Consider the following 19,390-nt stretch of genomic DNA (forward strand, 5'->3'; position numbering starts at 1 on the left):
AAAAAAAAAAACTTTTCTAATAACACCGTTTCTACAGGATAAGCTCTCCCTCCAATGCCTAACAGAGCTTTTGTAGAAGTTGAGTGCTCCTTGGAGGGACGGGGAGTCGAGACTGGGGGCAAGAACCAAGAAGGTCTTAAACCCTACTCTGTGATGGAATCCTAAGAGCCTGCGTTCATCCAAACCTTAGAACTCTCCAGAGAGACGCTGCCAACCATACCTCAGAACGAGAAGGCAATGGCGATCCTCAACGCCGGCTACACGTCACTGCCTGGTGAGCACTCTTCCCTCAGACCCCACTTCCAGAAACTCTGCCTTCATTCCCCAGGGGTCGGAGACCTGGCTGCTCGAGTTCCTAAGTGTTACCGGGGAGATCTGACGGCCTCTGGGGGCGGGAAACCTGAGGCCAGGCGCGGGCGGCTGGGAAGGCGAGAGCGCGTCCGGTCTGCTCTACCGGGTCTCAAGGGAGCGCTTTGCAGGGCAGATAACTGACGGGCCAGGCACCTGCCTTCCTGAGCCTGCAGAGATCAACAAGCTACCCTCCCTGTGCACACAGGCCCTCAGGACCAGTAGGTCTCCAAGAGCCGCGCAACTGCCCCAGGCCCGAAGCCGCCACCTGTCCGAGGGCTCCCTCCCAACCAGGCCATCCCTCAGCCCGTCCTCCTCCTACAGCGAATAAGGAACCCCAGAGGTGCGGAGGCTTCTGGCCGCCACCCAGCGGCGCTTGTCGGAGGCTGTTGGCGGCGGCCACAGGCCGAGAAAACCCTGCCCTCACAAGCCCCGGCTTCCCCTAGGCCCCTTGACACTTGTAGCCTCTTCACTTGCGGCCCCTGACCCGGGCCTGACTGGTTCGTGACTCTCCTGCCAATCAGAGACAGAGTTCCTCCTGGCAACCGACCAATCATCGTGCGCGGGTGTCCGCCTTGGCTTCTCGGCCCTTCGGCTCTTCGGCTTTTCTGCGTTCGGGATTGTTTGGCCATCTCTGGCCTTCCGCAGCGCTAAAGCGCAGTTCTAGTTGGTGTAACTTTTTTTTTTTTTTTCAGCCACTTCCGGCTCCTGCGTCGCTCCGGAAGCCCGCGAGTTCCGGAAGCCTTGGTAATCTGGATTCGGCTAGGAAAAGACAAGCTTTCCAGAGAATGTTTCAGAGAAAGTTACGTGGAGCGTGGGCGTTTCGCAGCCTCCTAAGGTCAGTGTCTGCCCTAGAGAGCCGTAGTGCAAACCCGAGGTCATGTTTTCAGCTGGGAGGTCGTGGTGTTTCACGACCTTGTAATTGTCGCCCTTTGCATTTTTCCCTGTTTATTGGCTTCCTGTCTTCCTGGAAGAGGTAAATCAAAGCCTATGAATTTAGGAAAAGGCAGTGAAGCAAACCTAAACTCCTGAAGATGTTTTTAGGATCGTGCCATTAAAAATAAACACACATAGCTGCAGTTGAGTTCCTTTGCATTCCACGTAGTGACTAAAGAGAGGAACTTCGAAATATTTTTCTCCCACTTGGCGGTCGTGAAGATATTCACCTCTTATAAACGGCTTTACAAAGAATTCAGGATCCAAGCGTTACTTAATATCTGAAGATTCATGTAAAGTGTTATATGTGGTACAAAAAATTTGAGTATGCTTATGTTTCTAACATTGTTGAAAGCGCACGTAAAAGCAGTTTGGTTTTTTAAATGAGGGAAAAGATAATGAACAGTTTCTGATAAAATTGCTTGCGATAAATTAGTTATATTTCACACTGACTTTTGATAAGAAATCTGAATGAGAATCGTTAACATTGTTTTCTGGGCTCTTAAATTAAAAATCGTTATTTATTTATTGAGGTTCCGTTTTACAAATTTCCCACATTCAGTGAAAGGGCTTTTGACAAAATGAGCAAGCTGTTGAACGTTCAAGTCTAACACATTCTGTTAAACTTCCATGATGCCCCATGGAAATACTTTATCTTGAAGTTTTCAGGCAATTACAACGATACTGGTGCTCTCGAAGCACCACAGCTTGTAGTCTGAACACCTTCCCCTACGAATGTTACCTTTACTTAGTCCTGAACAGAATGAACTTGGGGTGACTGACTTGTTTTTAACTTATTTGATCTCACCTATATTATCAGTTACTTGTTTACAGAAAGATTACAGTTGAGTGATCTTGAGGCAGAAGGAGATTTGAAAGAAGTATTTACAAAGTCAAAAAAAAAAAAAAAAAGAACTTCATATTTTCTTCTTAAAAAAAAAAGAGCTAATACTGGACTATTAGACTAAAGAATATTAGACTAAATCAAGAGAGTTGGGTTCTAGTCCTGACTCTGGTTGCCTTTGAAGAACTTTACCTCTTGACCATATTCTTCTCATTTTTTAGAAATTAGTGGTAGTACTCAGTCTGTGGTTTTAAAACTGTTCCATAGGAGAACTCCTGTAGAAATTTTCTGGAGCCATGCAGGGAGAGACAGAGCAAGCCGACCCTCAGGTTTATTAAAAAAGAGCAGCTGTTTAATGTGTTCTGCTTGAGTAACAGGGTTTTTGTTAAGAATTTTACATTTGTATCTTAAACGAGATGATCTGCCTTTTCTTCTAGCATTAAAATTTTGTTTTTTAAGGATAGTTATTGATTTGTATTCAGTGTACATTTATTTATTACAGTTTTTAAAAATAATATATTCTCAGCTAATTTATTTCTAAAAGCTACAAACATGTCCATATTGTTTCAATTTATTTTATAAAAACAAATTTGAAATTTGACTTTTTTATTTATGATCAGAATCAGAATTATTATTTTCTCTTTATTATACCTTCTTCTTTTAGCCATAAAAGCTTTGCTTATATTTGTTGCACGTAATGATTTTTGCCGTAAGGAGGAGAAGTATTTTTCATTTTACATGTTTGGTAGCTGAACATTAAAAATATTAGAAGGCTTGCTCATCATCACATCAGTAGCGAAGTTCTTGGTCCTGACTCCATGTTTTTCTCACAACATCAAGTAATTGTAAAGTTTCTTTCCCTCTTGCACCCATCCACGCGTTCAGATTCCTATAGCACAAGGAAAATGTGTGAATAAGCACAATCTTTATATCTGGCCAGAAGTTCTCTCTTAAATTACTTCATTTTTTACTCTTTTGATGATCTGAGTTGGACAACCCAGAAGCAAATTGGATGTTCTCTGTCTCTCTTTTCTGTGAAGTGATAGCAGTCTGTAAATACTTCATGTTCCTTTTCCATTCCTTTGGAATGTATAAGAAACCTCAGGAGAAAAGCCCTTAATTGCCCCATTCGCCCTATGTCTGTAATCCTGCTCTTTTAAACCTCACCCTGTGGTTTCTTTACATGGAAGTGGAGGCAAGGAAGGGATGTCTAGTTTTCTCTGCCCTTCCCTGTGTGTGATATTAATCTTCTCCCTAACGTATTCCCATCTATACAATAAAAATATCCTGTTCTATGTTGCTTCTTACTCTATTTAATATATTTTCTTTTTATCAGAGATCTCCCTTCTTACTGCCTGTCAATAACATGAGATAAAATTCCATCCAAGTTATATTTTCTTTCTTCTTACTAATAAAACAAAAACCAAGAACTTCAGAGTATATTTTGATTATGCCTAACTACTGTCTTTTTTTTTTTTTTTTTTTTTTTGAGACTGAGTCTCCCTCTGTTGCCCAGGCTAGAGTGCAGTGCCACAGTCTCAGCTCACTGCAGCTTCCGCCTCCCAAATTCAAGCAATTCTCCTGCTTCAGTAGCTGGATTACAGTTGCCTGCCACCATGCCCAGCTAATTTTTGTATTTCTAGTAGAGCTAGGGTTTCACCATGTTGGCCAGGCTGGTCTTGGACTCCTGACCTCAGACAATCCACCCACCTCAGCCCACTGTCTTTTAGTGTTAGATGAATGAGTTGGCATTGCCTCTAACTGCATGTATGTTTATCAAATAGTTATTGTTCACACCTTGGGTTTGTCACTCATATATTCCCTTTGTTCAGATTTGACAGTCCCTTTGAATGGTCCTTTGACCACATATATAGAGGCAGCAAGAGGGAATATAGATAAGATACATCCAAAGCAATAAGGACAACTTTACCACATTCCTTTAATTTCTTTCCCCATCTATAGTCATGACAGCTTGACTGGCAGTCTGGTCTTTTGAATGATTTTGAGGGGTGAAAAGATTTCCTTTGAGTTCTGTGGGATTAAATTTGATCCAAGCTTAGCAAATATCCATTCTATTAAGTGTATTTTGTGTATTCTACAGTTTTCCTAGTGTTTACTATAAATTTACTAATTGCCAGCTTGACTTTAGATGGGTTGTTAAATCTTCTCAAGCCTTAATTTTTGTCTTTTTAAAATGGAGGTGATAATACTGTATTTACTGTGTTGTGAGGATTAAATGAGATAAAGAATGTAAAGGAAATTTATAGTGCCTTGCACATAATATATATCACATGGTAGTTCCTCCTATTCCATTTATAATGGCTCTTTGTTCCTTTAGGGATTTTTCTGCATTCTCTTATACCATAAAATGTTCAATTAAATGTGTGTTTCAAAGATTTTCAAGTCATTTAGAATTCTTAAGCAATTAGATTCTAAAGCCCATTTTAAAATTTATAGAATATTTAAAGATCTAGCTGCTCATACATTTTATGTGTGTCTTGTTTGCTCATCCTTGCACTAGTATTTTTCCCATCGTTTATGCCTATGCCCTTAGTACTTGACCTCTTTAAGATAGTCGCATCTGTGTGACCTGTGGTAGCATCCTAAAGTGTTCATGTTTAACTTTTAGGCCCATCACCACATTGTCAGTATAGGAAACTGTTGTAGAGCTGGTTCTGCCACTTCTGGTCCTGGGATTTTACCCAAGTTAGCTAATCTCTGCGCCTCAATTTTCTTGTTTTAGAACAGACATAACAGAACCTCTTTATTAGTATTGTAAAGATTAAATAATTTAAAATTTAAATTTGTATCTGGTAATTAGCTATAGGAGTCACTTGTTAGCGCTCAGTAACTGGTAAGTGCTTCTGTGTTTTCTCTGGTTGAAAATTAACAAATTCCTTGGGATTATCTTCCTTAGTGTTTCACTGTAACTCTCCATGAATACTGTCTCTGTCTCCCTTGTCCTGCTGTGATTTCTCTACTTTCCTTATGTTCTATATTACTCTTTTGCAATTGGAAATAGCTGTTCTTTTATTCTTTTTTTCTCCTTTCCTTTCCAAGATTCTCTAAAACAGTTTCTATAAAGATTCTAGATAGGTAGGTAAACTTCTTACAGTTGCTTTTTTTAAAAAACTAATGAAGTGTATAGTGTAGTAAAATGACTTTCCTAGAGTCACACAATCTGTTAGTGAACTTGGGCTAGAATACAGAGCTAATCAGAGGCAGTTTAACTCTGCTTTCTCCATTATTCGCTCCAACATCTGTTTTTTATTTTCACAATAAGCATTCTCTTAAACTCAGAAGTATCAGGTTTCTGAAAGAAAAAAATGTAAGTGCCATGCTGTTATCTTAAAAATATAAAGGCAGGCCCAAGTATTGGAAATTCTTTTCTAAGGTTTTAAAAAAGTATTTTATGCTAGTTTTAGATACTTGAATAAATATATTGTAGGTGGGATAAATAAAGCACTCAGTTGATTGTATAAGGCTAACTATAGTCTTGAGTTCTATTGAGTTCCCTCTTCTCTTCCCCTCTTCTAGGGCAAGTTACTTACCATTGTCCATATTTTTGAGAAATATGTGTGACTTTGAAGTTTATCTTTCAGATACATTTTAGAAATGTGTTGTCGTATACCCACTACCACTTCAAAAAGAAAAATTCTATTTAGATTTTGATGAGGCAGTCTTCATTGAAGTTAAAAGTAATTTAGAGGTCTATTAGACATAACACAGTTTTAAAATTTCACATATTTTTGCCATATCCAAATAAGCACAACTGGAATTTATAACATCAGATGTCTATAAACTATTAAAACTTAGTTTATGTATGATGAAATAGAGGAACAAGAAAGTAGTGACAAGGCTTAGCAAGTCTGTATCAGAAATGGGATTTGAACTTATAGTTGTTAGGCCTGTTCACAGTGCCAGAGGTCACAGTGTTCTAATGGGCTTCAGCCATATCCTTTTTTCTTTTGCCCATGTTTGAAATGTGTTCTGGGAATCAGTGTCCTGTTAAATCCCTCTTTGATGCATGTCCCATTTATTAGTATTGATTCCAATACAATGGACAGTAAATCTATCTGACTACACAAAGGAAATAAAATAGTAAGCTATAGGTTCAAAACTTAAGATGTCTAGTCATAGAATTTTATTCATATAACCTCATAATATGAAATGCTAGTTTAACATTTTGAAAAAAACAATGAAAGTGGGCTCATCCACTTTGATTGCTAGAACATTTAAGATAGTGTGGCAGTGACATTTTCATTCTAAAATTTAGTTCATTATTGCGGAGATGGAAAAGAATAGCCTGGCAGGGGGTGCATGAGTGAGTATGACACTGTAGAGATTACTTGAGAATCATGTTTCTGCTGACAAAGTTTACAGGACTGTAAATTTAAATGCAGAATTTTAATAGGCAGCATGCATTGACAAATATGCCTAATGGTAATACATCTAATACTGAGAGTCTTGGAACAGGTCAATAATAATGTGTATATTGATAGCAGCGATGTAGGAGATGTTACTTGGTATTATAGCTAAAATCCATGTTATCCCCTTAATCATAATTACATTAATATTGACAGGCCCTTGACAATACCCACATTATTATTGATAGATTTCTGTCAATAACATGTTTTTAAAGAAAATATATTCATTCATAATTTGTATTGTACTCAATAAAACTATAAAATACATCCTGAAAAATTCCTTCTTCCTCAGTGAGATACAGTCATTTGTTTAGGTTTTGGAATATGATATAGATTGCAAAGTTTTTATTGTAGGGTATGAAAAACAAAAGGAAAGCTTAAGTTATTTAAAGGATAAGGTTATATATTGCTGCTCTTAGTAAGTGAATTTTTAGTAATTTTTTTCTGTGAAAGAAAAGCACTGTGACATGTTTAGTGATAAAATGTCAGCAGGAGACCCTTTTAATAGTTTTTAGTACTAGATCATTTTGTCTTTTATTTATGTGACAGGTTAATCACACTAACCCTAGTAGATGCTGTACTTTTTATCTGGTCTTGATTTTGCCGTAAGCATCTTTTTCACGTAGCCTTAACACAGTAGAATACTTCACTAAATACTAAGATTATTTACTGCCAATTATAATTTATTTACATATTTTTATATATCTCTTTGCATAGCCAATAAATGTAGCTCTCCCCTCCCCTGGGTTAGCATTTTGGAATCTTAAAGATAGTATAGTTTGAGAGTTGAAGGAGTGGGTGGCTGGTAGGATTGTGTATGAAAAGGAAGAATAGGAAAAAGCATTGTTTGTTTTGGTATTTTGGAAAAATCAGTTTATTAAATTTAATGCTAGTTGTTTCAATTCAAAGCAATTCCAACTTTTTAATAAAAGGACTTAGCTTGTAATTTTTTTAAAATATTCAAGTTTGAGCTAACATTTATAAAACTAAATACTGTTCTACAATAACCAATCATAAAGTCAAAATAGACTTGCCAATGGTTGGGCATGGGTATTGGCAATACATGTAACAGAAGTCAGGAAAGTACTAGTTTACTGAAAGCATTGGGAATTTTTGACCCAAAAATGTGAAAGGATACTATAATCTTCCTCTTGATTTCCATGGTTCTTAAGTAAGTTAAATTACTTTGACTTTTCCAGTAAGTTGTTAGCATCATAGGCCCCTGAATTGTTGCAGGAATCCTATAAATCTGGTCTCCCAGAATGGCAGTTTTTCTTTTCTTCAGTTTTATTGAACTCTGCCATCAGATTAATCTTTTGAAATTTATATCCCATTATGTCTCTTCTCGTCAATGATTATTCATGCCTACAGAATCAATACAATTTCCTTAAACAAGTTCTTTGTCCAGTGTGGCTAGGTTGACACTTCAGCCAGTCTCTCCTGCCACCCTGCTCTTCGTAGCAGATGGCTTGCCTGTTTGCTTCCAGATAATGGATGCTGCCACTTTAACATGGGTTAAATAACCAAGGATGCAGCTTATACTGCAGCCCGTCTCTCTATGTCCCAGCCAGGCTATGGCCAGGACCTTGCACATTTCTAGGCTTTCACACAACCTGTTACCTTGCCTCACATACCATTTTCCTCTTTGCCACCTGGGAGGTTTTGTGATCCTTTATAATTTTTTTATGTTTTAGGATTCATTCTCCACTTCAGAGATCAATGGCCTGTCCTGATTACAGTAACATCCTATTTTTTTTAAATACTTGAATAAAAGGAAGTTAACTGACAGTTAAGTATTTAGATTGAATCTCTGGTACCTAGGAGAATACCTTGTATTTGGTAGGTGTCCAATCTATATTGGTTACATTGAGTAACCATTTGTCAGAGAATTAGAATTCACTAAAACACAAACTGCTTACACTATATTGGGAATAATTTTATGTGATTTAAAGTCATTTATGGCATTTGTGCTTCATACCTATTATAACAAATCTTATTGTACTGCTGTAGACGGAAGAAGATTCCATAATTGGGCTAATTGAACTTCTGATTATTTTGATTTCATCATTTTCTTCTACTCCTTGGCTGCCCTTCTCTAAAGACAATATTCTAGAGTGGCTGTACCTGCCAGAAAGGGAGGGATGGGGTGGGAGTACAGATGAGGAAGAACTGAATGTAATATGCTGGTGATGGACACAAGTTTGGGTGCTTGTCTTTTGACTGCCTGTACCATGTTCTGTGCAGCAAAGCACCCTAGGGTCAAATTTTAAAAATGTGCACTCAAAACATTTATTTATGTCAAGATAACAGACACAACTATGGTGATAGGGGCTAAATAATCACGGGAGCAGGTCATGTGGGAACCCATCTCTTTTCTCAGTCCCCACTGTGTCATATCCTTTCAGACAAGGTGCAAGTTAAGGGGGGTAACTCCTGCCTGGCCCCTCCCACATGTACACATAAGGGTGACATCATGTTTGTGGTTTAACTGCCACAATTTCTGTTGATGTCGTCAGTATTTCCTGGAAGAAAAAAAAACTGATACAGGTTGACTGAGACATTACTATGAGTAAGAGTGAAGGTTTCAGTCTTTTGAGATGAGATTTGCCAAAATTAGTTTGGGGCCTTTTATTTTTCATGGCCATCCCTAGCCAAAGCAACAATAATGCAATAAATAATACTGCTTTGTGGCTTCCAAACCACTTTCATAACATTATCTGGTTTAATCTCAACAACTTTGTGAGGTAGCTGTGATTTCCAACTTTTAGGAGAAGAATCCGAGGCTAATGAATTTTTTTAAGATCACATAGCAAGTAAGTGACAGAACTAGAACTTGAGCTCAGGCCTGTTTGATTTTAAATCTGCTTTTTCCACTGTATCGCAGATGCCTAAAGAAGAATGTAGAGCATGGGAGAAGTATTCTACTTTAATGAACTATGATGTGTAATAGACAGTGTCTGTTCTATGTTTACAACTAAAAGAAGTCACAAAAATGACTAAAATGTTGGAAAATAAAACCTAAAACAAAAAATAGAGAAATTATTCATCTGGAGGAGCAAAGGCTGAAGAACAGTTTAATAATAGTCTTTTGGTCTGTTAAAGAGTCTTAACATAGGGAGGAGAGCAAGCCCAGCTGTTCCTAATCTGCACTGAGGCCAGGCCTGGGGAGAAAAAGAAGAAAAAAATGTTAAACTGTAACAGAAGGGATAAGAAAGAATTTTTTGATAATAGGTATTGTTAAATATTATATTGGTTTAAGACTGTTTTAGGTCTCCTTTTCTGGCAGTCATTAAAAATTACTATTTTTACTGAATGTTTTTAAGTGTGATTCCTCCAAAAACAAGAAATTTGAAATAGATGATTCTTTTGAGAAACCACTCCCTTTGATCATTTTCTCACTAAATATCACTAAGGAACCTGAGGAAGAGATGCAGTTATGCATTGCTTATCAAGGGGGTACATTCTGAGAAATGCATAGTTTCATGATTTCATCATTGTGCAAACATCATGGAGTCTGCTTACACACACCTACTTGGTATAGCCTAGTTCACACCTCCTTATATTTTACTGTGCTTTCTTCTGGTTTGAAGATACTGCTTTTACAAATTAAAGGTTTGTAGCAAACCTGAGTCAAGTCTGTCTGCACAATTTTTTTTCAACAGTGTGTGTGTACCCAACTTTGTGTCTGTATATAACATTCAGGCAATTCTAGTTCTTGCAATATTTCAGAGGTTTTTTTTATTATATTCTTAATGGTGACCTGTGATCAGTGATCTTTTATATTACTGTTGTAATTGTTCTGGGGATCACAAACTATATCCATATAAGACGATGAACTTAATAAATATTCTGGAGCACCAAGAATTGTATCCATATAAGATGGTGAATTTAATAAGTATTCTGTGTTCTGCCTGTTCTGCCGACTTACCTATTCCCTGAGACACAATGGTAAAATTAGACCAATTAAAATAATCCTACAATGGCTTCTAAGTGTTCAAGTGAAAGGAAGGGTTGTACCTCTCTAACTTTAAATCAAAATCTAGAAATGGTAAAGCTTAGTGAGGAAGCCATGTCAGAAACCAAGATAGGCCAAAAGCTAGACCTCTTATACCAAACAGCCAACTTGTGAATGCAAAGGAAAAGTTCTTGAAGGAAATTAAAAGTGCTACTCCAGGGAACACATGAGTTAAAGAAAGTGAACAGCCTTATTGCTGATAGGGAGAAAGTTTTAGTGGTCTGGGTAGACGATCAAACCAGCCACAAAATTCCCTTAAGCCAAAGCCTAATCCAGAGCAAGTTCCTAACTCTCTTCAGTTCTTTATGACAGAGAGGTGAGGAAGCTGCAGAGGAAAAGGTGGAAGCTAGCAGAGGTTGGTTCATGAGATTTAAGGAAATAACCAACTTTTATAATATAAACATGCAAGATAAAGCAGCAAATGCTGAGATAGGAGCTGCAGCAAGTTATCCAGAAGCTCTAGCTAAATAATTGATGAAGGTGGCTATACTAGACAGTATATTTTCAAGGTACACAAAAGCCTTATATTGGAAGAAAATACTACGTATCACTTTGATAGCGAGATAGAAGCCAATATGTGGCTACAAAAGACAGGCTGACTTTCCTGTTGGGGGCTAATGTAACTAGTGACTTTAAGTTGAAGGCAATGCTTATTTCTATTGTAAAAATTTGAAAACCCTTAAGTATTACACTATACCTACTCTGCCTCTGTGCAGAGAAAAGAAAAACAAAGCCTAGATGACAGCACATCTGTTTACAGCATGGTTTACTGAATAAGCACACAGTTGAGACCTGCTAAAAAATATATATATTTCAAAATACTACTGCTCATTTATGTGCACCTTAGTCACCCAAGAGCTCTGATGAAGATGTACAAGGAAGTTAATGTTCTGATACCTGCTATCACAGCATCCATTCTGCAGCCTATGGATCAAGGAGTAATTTTGACTTTTTCATCTTATTTTTTAAGAACTACATTTCATAAGGCTAGCTGCCTGCCAACAGCAGTTTCTCTAATGGATCTGGGCAAAGTAAATCGAAAACCTTCTGGAAAGGATTCACCTATCTGTGTACCATTAAGAACACGATTCATGAGAAAGGGTCAACATATCAACATGAACAGTAGCTTGTAAGCAGTTGATTCTAACCATTGTGGATGTCTTTGAGGGGTTCAAGACTTCAGTGGAGGAAATAACTACAGAAGTGGTGGAAATAGCAAGATAACTAGAATTAGAGTGGAGCCTGAAGATGTGACTGATTTGCTACAACTCATAATAGAACTTGAATGGATAAAGAGTTGCCTCCCCCACCTTGTTTTTTGAGATGACGGTCTTGCTCTGTCACTCATGCTGGTGTACAATAGCACAGTCAGCTCACTGCAGCCTCTCAATCTCCTGGGCTCAGGCAACCCTCCTGCCTCAGCCTCCTCTTAGTAGCTAGGACTACAGGTGCATGCCAGCACTCCTGGCTATTTTTATTTTTTATAGAGATAGTGTCTCCCTATGTTGCCCGGCAGTCCTCACTTGGCCTCCCAAAGGGCTGGAATTACAGGCATGAGCCACTGCATCCAGTGAGTTGCTTCTTATGGATAAGCAAAGAAATTGGTTTCTTGAGTTGGAGTCTATACCTGAGGAAATGCTGTAAACATTGGTGAAAAGACAGCAAAGGATTTAGAATACTCTAAAAATTGATAAAGCAATGGCAGAGTTTGAGACTGTTCAATCAGTTTTGAAAGAAGTTTTACCATGGGTAAAAGCTATGAGAAAGCTTCACATGCTACAGAGAAATCTTTCATGAAATGAAAAGTCAATCCATGTGGCAAACTTTGTTGTTGTCTTAAGATATTGCCACAACCACCCCAGTCTTCAGCAGTCATCACCCTGATCAGTCAGCAGGCATCAGCATCAAGGCAAGACCCTCCACTATCAAAAAGATTTTAACTCACTGAAGTCTCAGATGGTTGTTAGCATTTTTAGCAATCAAGTGATTTTTAATTAAGATATGTATATTGTTGGCCGGGCGCGGTGGCTCAAGCCTGTAGTCTCAGCACTTTGGGAGGCTGAAGCTGGAGGATCATGAGGTCAAGAGATCAAGACCATCCTGGCCAACATGGTGAAACACCATCTCTATTAAAAATATAAAAATTAGCTGGGCGTGGTGGCGTGCGCCTGTAGTCCCAGCTACTCAGGAGGTTGAGGCAAGAGAATTGCTTGAACCAGGGAGGTGGAGGTTGCAGTGAGCCAAGATCAGGCCACTGCCCTCCAACCTGGCACCTGGCAACAGAATGAGACTGTCTTAATACAAGCAAAAAAGACAAAAAACAAGATATGTACATTGTTTTTAAGGCACAATGCTGTTGCACACTTAATAGACTGCAGTATAGTGTAAATATAAGTTTTATATGCATTGGACAGACAAAAAGTGGTGTGGCTAACTTTATTGTGATTTTTGCTTTTCGCAATTGTCTATAACCTAACCTGCAGTGTATCTGAGGTATGTCTGTTTTCTTATGTGATTCTGATGAACTCCCAAGTTTGAAAACCATTAAACTAGAGGAGCAGAGACCACAGAACTGTGATGTTGAAGGCCAGTTTAGAAGGATTAAAAGCCCAGAGATATATGTATCTTCATCATAGATACATATCTGTTAGCAGTTAAAAACTCTGAGAATAAGATTATGTTGTTACAAAGAAAGTTGAATGTGTTACAAATAGGCAAGATCTACCTTGTTTTAAATTACTGCCTTCTTGATTTTAGCACTTACGTAGATCAAGTAGATTTGAAATAGATTAGTTTTACCAGAGGGGCATCAGACTTTTAAAATTCTACCCAGATTTTCTCTCTCATATTTCCTTAACTACCTACTGAACTTTTTTCTACTTAGATGTCTCATAGAAGCCCCAGATCTTTAAAATTGCATGTATTTATTATCTTTCTGTTCACACCTGTATTGCCTCGTGTATTTCTTGTTTCAGGGACTTGGATCACCATCATTCAGTTACTTATGTCAGTTTTTCTTGGCTTATTTCTTTCTAGATATTGTCAGTTCTACCACCTTATTGCTTTCAAAGATACTCTTTTCTCTCTGTCCCCATTGATAGTATTCTAATTTAGGCTGTTATTAGTTTCTCACTAGATCATTCAAACAACCTGTTAACTAGTCTCTATGCTTCCAGTCTTTTTCTCAGCCTCTAATCTATTCTTGCTTAGGGTGGCCAGAAAATGTAAATCTTCTACTTGTTTGCATACCACTCTTCATAAAATAAAGCTTCCTCAGTTTGGCTTCTAGAGCTTTTAGGACCTGTCTCCTGCTTTCTTTCCAGCCTTATCTGTACACATCTAGTCTTGTACCTACTCTTCCCACCATTGGCAATAACATTCTTACCCTCCTTTACCGGGCTGATGTGCTAATCCTTCAGGTGGCTGCTTAGGTATTGCCTCTCACAGGAAGCCTTCTCTGACCTTCTCATGTATAGTTGTAACCATAGTGCCCTAATTTTCCCTTGCATATCGCTGATCACACCTTATTGTAATCACCTGTTCATTTTACATAGCACACCCTTACATTTCTCTCTCGTTCCACAGTACACTATAGGCTCCACAAGGATTGAGACAGTGTCTGTTGTATCATTGTATCGCTAACTCTCATTAATAGGTATATAACAGATGTACAATAAACATGTTGAAATTAGTGAAGTTATTAATAATCACTATTCTGGATATGGTAATTTGGAATACTTTTAAAGGGTAATGGATGGGAATTTATATTTTCTATCCTTCCCACATCCCAGACTTTGATCCTTCTCATTTATGCATTTATCTAGTGCTTGTAGAGTGCCTTCTGTGTACAAGGAACTGTGATAGTTGTTATGATTCAACCGTGATAAGGCTTCAAATAAACTTTAAAACAGTGCTTATTCTCTAGTGGAGGAAATAAACAATTTAAAAGTAGTTTATGTACAGTACATAGAGGCCAAGAAAGAGAAAGAATAGAGTGCCAAGGGAACAGCTAGATGGGCAGCAACCCAAATTTGGAGAGTCAGAAGGAAGTTATGTCTGAGCCAGTACTTAAAAACTTAGTATGAGTTTTCAGTTAAAGAATGGAAACAGACTGTTCCACACAAAGGGAACAGTCAGTGACGTCTACTGGTAAACAAGAGAAGGGGGTACTTTTTGACTGGATATGATGCATAAGGAAGGAAAGCAGGCTGGGAGTGGGTTTGGGGAGGTTTGTGTTTTAGAACAGTGGCAGTGTGGGGAAGGCACTGAAGGAGGCAGAAGGTAAGACAGACCAATTTGATGGAATCCACGAGAGAGGAGAGCAGCCAGTATTCAGGAAAAGGCTTACAGGGAATAGGGAATGACAGATGAGGTAGAAAAAATTTTAGACCAAGTATCAACAGTCCTTGGTAATAGATTTGACTTGTAAAATGAGGAAAGGGAACTCTCTAACTTTATTCTTTTTTGTTTGTAGCTTCTGGCAAGTATGAGGCAAGGATTTCACAGAAGAACTTGCAGCAGAAATTCCCACTGCCATAGCTATAGGCTGTCCAGTCTTGAGGGAGTTGCAGGAACGGGAAAAAGGTGAGATCTCTCCAGAAGATGGTTGGCATTTATGGTGAGAAGCATTCCTGTTAAATATCTGGGTTGAGAGAAAAATAGGGCCAAACAACCTATTCAGTGGTCATTTTTGTTTCCTAGACTTGAACTTGTTAAACATGTAGTCTTCTGCCACTAAGTCTTCTAGGATGCATGGGTAAATTTAGAACTTCTCTCCTGAAAACATTTTCTGTTGTCAAAGATACTCCCAATTTCAAGAAAGACAAGTTTATTTTTACCTTCTAATAATTTGCATGTATCATCTTTTTAGTAAAAATCGTAACAGAATAGAATTTGAAAGGAATTTGAAGGTCATTTTGTCTCTAGCCCTTTGTTTTATAAGTGAAGAAACCAAGGAATAGGTCAAGGTCAGAGGAAATGACTTGTCAAAGAATACATGACCAGACCATAGCAGTGAGCTCTGGCAGGATCCATGCCTCCCTCTGTAACTGTTGTTTCTGTTAGCATATTAGCCTTTTAAAGGCCTAGACATGATAATCAAGCCCAGAGTGGTGATAACCCATTTTAATTTTTTTTGTGTTTCTTTTCCCCCAGCTTTACTGAAGTATAATTGACAAATAAAAATGGTATATATTCAAAGTGTGCAATGTAATGATTTCATATCTGTATATATTGTGAAGTGACTGCCACAATCAAGTTTATTACCACATCAATCACCACCCATAGTTATTTACCATCTGTGTGTATGTGTGTGATGAGGACACTTCAGATTTGCTCTTGGCAAATTTCAAAGAAATTATAATAGAGCATGATTAACTATGCTATTGTGGACATGAGTTCCCCAGAACATAGTCATCTTATAGCTGAAAATTTGTACCCTTTGACTAACATTGCCCATTTCCCTCACCCCTCCGGCCCCTACCAACTGCCATTTTGCTCTCTGCTGCTATGAGTTTAACTTTTTTAGATTCTACATGTAAGTATGATCTTATCCACATGTAAGTATGATCTCACTTATATGTAGAATCTAAAAAAGAACATATTCATCTTATAACTGAAAATTTGTATCCTTTGACTAACATCGCCTATTTCCTTCGCCCCTCCAGCCTCTACCAACCACCATTTTGCTTTCTGCCTCTGTGAGTTTAACTTTTTTAGATTCTACATATAAGTATGATCTCACTTATAAGTATGATCTCACTTATATGTAGAATCTAAAAAAGTTAAACTCATAGAAGCAACTAAATTTAAGCCTGACTTTTTTTTTTTTTTTTTGGTCATGGGTGGATTTTCCAGTTAGTTAATAATATTTAAAATATCTGAACTGGTCTGTATACTGCACTGTAGCAGTGACTGGGTGTTTAAATTACATCAGTTTGCACATAATAGTTATTTATAATAACATATGTATATTGAATCAGTAAGCCATACGTAGGTAACCATTAATCAGCTTTTTGTATTTCATTTAAATTTTTTCCCTTTAGCACCAATTTGCTTCCTTAATGTATTTATGAAATTATTGTGGTATATATTTTTATATCACAGTTTTCTTAGAGTACTGCATGATGTATACATTTTTAGTACCTGAATAATGATTTTTCTCCATTCTTGTTGCTTCGTGCTAAGATTTAGTACTATTTATTTTCTGCGGTAGTGTGATAGAATAATAAACATGTATCATTCATTATTTTTCTAACTTCCTTAACACATATAAAATGTATTTGAGAAAGATTAAATGGCTTACTGAAAAATAATACCTTTGAAATCAGTAGAAGTGCTGGAAAATAAACTGAGGTCTTGACTTAACCATCTATTGCAATGTTCTATGTAGTTGTACTTATTACATTCCTATATCTCTTCATTAGTCATATTATTCATCCTCCTTTCTGTTAGCTTCAGGATTTGAATATCTCCCTGCTAGAATATCTGGCCAAGGAGTATTGCTTAGAAGTATATTTGTGGAAATACGGTACAGGTTTTGTTCTGTTCTGTTGTTTGTTATTATTTCTTTGATGAAGAGGGCCAAGAAAAAAGAAAAAGAAATTAAGAAGAAAAAAAGGCAGGGGGAGAAAAGAAAGGCTCTGAGAGACAAGACAGAAAGAAGTTTCAGGTAAGTGATGATTCCCTGCACTATTTTAGACTACTGAAAGGCTCATCTCTTATGTGTCCTGTGTAATTCGTGTATTACAGTTTCCAGGCATAAATTAAGGAGATTGTACAAGATTTTAACTCTTTGCTAATGTTCTTGAATTGTATTTTTTTCCTAGAGACCTTCAGAGAAGACATGACTTCCAAAGAAGAGAATGCAAAGAGTACAAACAGAGTGCTAAGAATAAGCCAGTTGGATGCGCTTGAACTAAACAAGGCCTTGGAGCAGCTGGTGTGGTCCCAGTTTACTCAGTGCTTTCATGGATTTAAACCTGGGCTATTAGCTCGCTTTGAACCAGAGGTGAAAGCATGCTTATGGCTTTTCTTGTGGCGATTCACCATCTACTCCAAAAATGCCACAGTGGGACAGTCAGTTTTGAATATTCAGTACAAAAATGATTTTTCTCCTAACCTGAGATATCAGCCACCTAGTAAAAATCAAAAAATTTGGTATGCTGTTTGTACAATTGGTGGGAGGTGGTTAGAAGAACGATGCTACGATTTGCTTCGAAACCATCATGTAGCATCATTTGGGAAAGTCAAGCAGTGCGTGAATTTTGTGGTTGGACTTTTGAAATTAGGTGGGCTGATTAATTTTTTGATTTTCCTTCAGAGGGGAAAGTTTGCAACTTTGACAGAACGTCTCCTAGGCATTCATTCTGTGTTTTGCATGCCTCAAAACATACGTGAAGTTGGCTTTGAATACATGAATAGGGAACTTCTCTGGCATGGTTTTGCTGAATTTCTGATTTTTCTCTTACCACTTATCAATGTTCAGAAGTTGAAAGCCAAGCTATCTTCATGGTGCATCCCTCTTACTGGCGCACCTAATAGTGACAATATATTAGCCACCAGTGGCAAAGAATGTTCTCTGTGTGGAGAGTGGCCCACCTTGCCTCACACCATAGGATGTGAGCATATCTTCTGTTATTTCTGTGCTAAGAGTAGTTTCTTATTTGACATGTACTTTACTTGTCCTAAATGTGGCACGGAAGTACACAGCCTGCAGCCACTGAAATCAGGAATTGAGATGTCAGAAGTCAATGCTCTTTAGAAACTAAAATTGCTTCCTCTGAGGGAAAAAGATACACTGTTTAAATTCTTAATATTCGTCATCCTAAGTATACCATTTATGTATCCTTTATAACGAATGTGCTGCATAGCCACTGTCTTCTGCTCCTTTCCAGGCATGACTAAATTCTAATCACTGGAAACCATGTGATTCTAAATATATTATGTAAATGTTAATGTATTATGTTTTTTTTAAATCATTGCATTCAATTTTTAATGTCAAGAATAATGGACTGCTTTTGTTAGGTGACTACGGACAATGCTCCTTCATTTTACTACTTCTTAAAAAGAGGTTGGACTTTAAAAATAAAGATTTTGGAGACTCTGGGATGCTTGTGCATTTATTTTCAGGGATGACATAACATAGTAATGTGACAACCATAAGACCGTTGTTTTAAACCTTAAGACCTGATGCCTCAGTTGTAATTATGCTTTTCTCTGAAGCCAATTTTTAAGGAGTGAGTCCTCAACTGTCTGACTCCTCCACAGTTGGCTTCCTGTATTCAGAAAGTAAAAATTACTTAAGACAGCTTGGAAGTGAGGCCTGGGAACTACTGGGGGCAACTAGTATGAACAGCCCTATTTACAGTTCCCTTTCTCTAGCCTTCGATTCACAGCTTTCATTCTCAGTAAATATTGGTAGATTTATGAAACAAAAGAGGTCTTTAGCATGGTAATAATACAGCAGTACATATCAAGATAATTCTGTATCCTTCACTCCTTTTCTCTGCATTTTTTTGCTTAAAACTGAATTCAGACTCTTAAAATGGTATAGATTTATTAGCTTGACCATTGAATTATGTTGTGTCTTAACTAGAATGTTTAAAAAAAAAAAAAAACAGTTCTTATGTAATAAACGTCTTGCTAGTATGGTGGAAATACACTGCCAGTTCATATTTCTCTTCACCTTTCATTGAAAAAGCACTCAGGTGCTAGAGACTGATGTAGCCATTGGAGGTACAGCAGTAAATAAAGCAGGAAAAAGGAATTTGCCTTCATGGAGTTTACATTCTGTGATTGAATCTCTGTAAGTTTAATTTA

General features: G+C 37.6%; 1 protein-coding gene across 4 annotated transcripts; it reads left to right on the forward strand.

The window, feature by feature from the left end:
- Window positions 1-182: 182 nt before the first annotated feature.
- On the forward strand, window positions 183-18,679 carry PEX2 (peroxisomal biogenesis factor 2). Of its 4 annotated transcripts, none has more exons than XM_032250858.1 (4): window positions 183-274; window positions 1,044-1,186; window positions 15,045-15,188; window positions 17,398-18,679. In XM_032250858.1, the coding sequence occupies exons 3-4, from the start codon at window positions 15,173-15,175 to the stop codon at window positions 18,330-18,332; spliced, it is 951 nt and encodes a 316-aa protein (XP_032106749.1). In that variant the 5' UTR covers window positions 183-274; window positions 1,044-1,186; window positions 15,045-15,172; the 3' UTR covers window positions 18,333-18,679. The 4 variants fall into 4 exon arrangements, with proteins under 4 accessions (XP_032106749.1, XP_032106766.1, XP_032106739.1 ...); XM_032250875.1 differs by lacking the exon at window positions 183-274 and adding an exon at window positions 17,149-17,240 and having other exon boundaries at window positions 973-1,186; window positions 15,045-15,154; XM_032250848.1 differs by lacking the exon at window positions 183-274 and having other exon boundaries at window positions 973-1,186.
- The last annotated feature ends 711 nt before the right edge of the window (window positions 18,680-19,390 follow it).

The sequence above is a fragment of the Sapajus apella genome, unplaced genomic scaffold (assembly GCF_009761245.1).
Source record: "Sapajus apella isolate SASKATOON/1434 unplaced genomic scaffold, GSC_monkey_1.0 scaffold3, whole genome shotgun sequence".
NCBI lineage: Eukaryota > Metazoa > Chordata > Mammalia > Primates > Cebidae > Sapajus > Sapajus apella.